At 37.8% G+C, this 4,114-nt stretch overlaps 1 protein-coding gene across 2 annotated transcripts in view; it reads right to left on the reverse strand.

The window, feature by feature from the left end:
- The window catches only part of znf207b (zinc finger protein 207, b), an 8,841-nt gene extending 6,238 nt beyond the window's left edge, over positions 1 to 2,603 (reverse strand). For both annotated transcript variants that reach the window (XM_020597044.1, XM_020597045.1), the window contains exons 1-4: positions 2,382 to 2,603; positions 1,609 to 1,735; positions 1,338 to 1,476; positions 875 to 1,060 (exon numbers count right to left, since the gene is read on the reverse strand). In XM_020597044.1, the coding sequence (XP_020452700.1) occupies positions 875 to 1,060; positions 1,338 to 1,476; positions 1,609 to 1,735; positions 2,382 to 2,422 (493 nt within the window). In that variant the 5' untranslated portion in view covers positions 2,423 to 2,603. The remainder of the gene's footprint in view (positions 1 to 874; positions 1,061 to 1,337; positions 1,477 to 1,608; positions 1,736 to 2,381) is intronic.
- Positions 2,604 to 4,114: the final 1,511 nt, after the last annotated feature.

Consider the following 4,114-nt stretch of genomic DNA (forward strand, 5'->3'; position numbering starts at 1 on the left):
ACCCACAGTGAAGCATGGTGGTGGCAGCATCATGCTTTGGGGTTGTTTTTCTTCAGCTGGAACTGGGGGCTTAGTCAAGGTGGAGGGAATTATGAACAGTTCCACATACCAGTCAATATTGGCACAAAACCTTCAGGCTTCTGCTAGAGAGCTGAAGATGAAGAGGAACTTCATCTTTCAGCACGACAATGACCCCAAGCACACATCCAAATCAACAAAGGAATGGCTTAACCAGAACAAGATAAAAGTCTTAGAATGGCCCAGCCAGAGCCTGGACTTGAATCCGATTGAACATCTGTGGGGTGATCTGAAGAGGGCTGTGCATAGGAGATGCCCTCGCAATCTGACAGATTTGGAGCGTTTTTGCAAAGAAGAGTGGGCAAATATTGCAGAGTCAAGATGTGCATTGCTGATAAACTCATACCCAAAAAGACTGAGTGCTGTAATAAAATCAAAAGGTGCTTCAACAAAATATTAGTTTAAGGGTGTGCACACTAATGGAGCCACATTATTTTAGTTTTTTATTTTTACTTCCCACTGAATAAAAGATTTCAGTTTGTTTGCAATTTAGTTGTACAAGTTATAGGTCACATTAAAGAGGGCTAAAGTTCTGGAATTATTTATCTTGGTCTCATTTTTTTACATCACAGAAACCTGGCATTTTAACAGGGGTGTGTAGACTTTTTATATCCACTGTATCTATGTTGAGCATGGAGTGATTATCAAGTCTTTAAGGTCAAAACATTCACATGAAGTCAAGAATCACTGAAGTCACACTGTGATCAGCACCAATCTGTTTTTGTTATGTTTATCATTTTGTCAAGCTCCATCTGAATTCATTAGCAAATTCAGCTGTTTACTAAGAGATGCTTGCCTTGATATCCTCCAGGAGGCATCCCGGGTGCACCAGCCACAGGAGGAATACCAGGCTGGGTCATTGGTGCTGCATAGCCCGCTTGGGGCTGGATAGCACCAGCCTGCGAAACTGATGGTCCTGCTTCCTCATCATCATCATCATCTTCATCAGAGTCATCCTGATTGTTTTTCTTCTTTTGACTCTCTGAAAACAGATGATGCATTAAATGTTAACTAACTTGAAAGTTAGCAAAGTAGTCTTTTTAGAACACGAACTGTACCTTCATTATACAACTTTAATGGCTCTTACTACTTGATAATGTTAGCCATAAAATTTAAGAGAACATTTCATTCTGTCATCTAGGTTTTGATCTACAACAAAAAAATCTTTGTTGTACTAGTATTTAGTGTCACTGTGAGTATAAAAAAAAACTGATTGTTTTTTTTCCCCCTCACATTAAGAAAAGTAAGTGGATCCATACCTTGTGATTTCTGTTCTAATGTCCTTCTCCTTTCCTGCATATCTTTCTCTGGAATCCCCTCCATGCCATAGATCTCCAGCTCAATGTCTGTTCTTCCAGGAATTGCATTTGGTACACTGTCAATAGTCTCTTTATGCACCTGAAACACATGTAAAATGAGCCAACAGGAAGCAAAGTACATTCATTACTTCATGAGGACAGCTTCTAATCCATTTTGATCAAATGCTGCAGGATCTATACTATATAAATGAGAAAGGAAAAATACACAAACCTGCATGCAGTGAATGGCCAAGCCTGGACCAGTGTACAACTTTTTATGGCAAATGTGGCATTTAAAATGCTTTGCCTTCTGATGCTGAATGAGGATCTTTTCATCATCAAAGTCTCGATTACAGTACCTTAAAGGAACAGTTAAGGGCTGTGTCTGAAAACTGTTAACTTGAATAAAACACCTAAAACTTATGTCTGTTCAAACGATTTGTCGGTCAAAGAAAAGTAATCTGAAACTACTTTGTGGGTTCACATTAAGACTGTTGGTCAGACAAAACAAGCAATTACTTGTCACTGAGCTCAGGTAACTCGTGACAGGCGTTTTTCACAATTTACTTAGTATTTCTAACCTGAGCGATTGGTCGATGATGAAAATAATCACTGGCTCCAGCTCTAGTTTCAGACAAACTATCGGTATTTCTTGAGTCATGGCATGGCATGGCATAGCCTAACCGTGGTTTAGAACAGTTAAATTAACATCTTAGGTAACAATTAGCTTAGCGCTGCTTAGCATTATGATTCATTCAACGCTAACTGCTATGGTATAAACGTCTGTGACACCAAAAGTTTAACACATTATTAATCACATCCTGGATAAAATCAGTCTTCAAAGATATACTCTAGCCCCCGATTACAAAGAATTAAGCTAACGTTAACCTACAAGCCGATAAACCCAACCACGGAGAGGACAGCTTAGGCCTTCCTTTTGTCAAGCTAACGAGTAGCCTATGCCATTTCTACGTTGGCTTTTTTTTATTTTCGTCAAAAGGATACCAGCACCATGGCTTCATCTGCTTCTTCTTTTTTCGTCCCATTTTAAGGAATACTGATACTCAAGTCTTACAACACTAAATACAAGTCTTATTATCTATTTGACTCTAGCATACTGCAATCCAGTGACAACGCCGAAAATGGCGCTTTGCTAAAGGAAGTTTGTAGTGGGCACTGCAGTCTCGCGCAGATAGCATACACCGGAAGTAGACGTCACGTCATAAACAAGCCTCAATATCTAGAGATTGATGGTTGTCCAGTATAATCATGTATTATTTACGTGTTTTTTCATTTCTCTCTCACTCATTATTGAATATAAACGGGATATAATACATGAGAAAACACTGAAAAGCAGTCCGAAGGTGACAGATAAAAGAAAGAAATGTTATGAGAACTAAAAATATTATCTGTGCACATATTCATGTAATGTAATAAATAAACAAACAAATAAATAAATGAAATAGGTAAATAATGTTTAGAATTGAAAAATTTGGACTTATAAAATACTTGTAGAATGTAGAATAGACAAATTATTATAAAATAAATATTTTCATTTGAAGTTTGTTAGTAGATAGGCATAAATAAAATAATACAAGTCTTTCCAGAATTTATAACAAACACTGCCAGAATAAATTTGTAACATTTACAAATGGCTCTTAAAAAGGTATGGGTTGTGTCAGTAACATTTCCTTAAAATAGTATTTAGAAGGGTATAATTTGTGAACGATTTTGTAAGAAACTTCCTTAATTTTATTAGTCACAATAAATCTTCCAGAAAGAGACCTGACCTTTTCATATCTAAAAAGGAAATGCCCTTTACTATTGAGTAACAAACACATCAAAATCATATTGTTGTCCAAAAACTCAAAACACATAATCAGTCATCACTTGCCAATTATACTGATGGATTCAACTAATTGTTGCCGCTCCAGGTCAAGGTCAAAGTGTTTATTTGTCATATGCACAGTTAGCAAATGTGTTTTCCTGTACAATGAAATTCTTATTTTGCCGTCCACACGAATGCCACACAATACAAACGAGGCGACAGTGGTGCGGTGGGCAGAGCAGTCATTTCCCAGCTGGGAGGTTGAAGGTTCGAATCTCGGTGTCAGCAGTCAAAGTGTCCTTGGGCAAGACACGTTTGCCCCAGACAGTTAGAACCGTTGGTGGAGATGGCGCCGCAGATGGCTGCTATTGGTTCTGTATCGAAAACAAATTCCTTGTGTGTAACATATTTGGCCAATAAAGGTGATTGTCTTTAAATTTAAAGTAGATGAGCAATAACACAAATCTAAATAGGCAGTAACACAAATCTAAGGCACTTTAAGCTGTGGCCTATACTTTTTGTGGGGAATTCATAAAAACTGCTGCATTTGGGTTGTAGCCTATACAAAACACATTGAGTACATAGTCACAATTTAGGCTAGAGTAAATAGTCACAATTTAGGCTACAGTAAACCCTTACCTTCAGAATAGTCTACATTAGGGCTACCTTGGAAAAATGTGTTGTTTGGATTCACTGGCATGTTCAAATAAACTCCTCACTGCAGAGTAGAAATAAGATGTCATCAACTTGTTATTCAGTCAGTTCCCACTTGATGGCGACAGCATTGTAGAAATACACCACTGGGTGCTCTGCCTTGGCAACATGGACTGGTAATTTGCAAAAGACTGTATTTTGGACAGTATGAGGCTACATATGGTAGAAAGTATGTACATAGCCCCGTTTGCAGTTT

The sequence above is a fragment of the Monopterus albus genome, unplaced genomic scaffold (genome assembly GCF_001952655.1).
Source record: "Monopterus albus unplaced genomic scaffold, M_albus_1.0 scaffold32.1, whole genome shotgun sequence".
Lineage (NCBI taxonomy): Eukaryota > Metazoa > Chordata > Actinopteri > Synbranchiformes > Synbranchidae > Monopterus > Monopterus albus.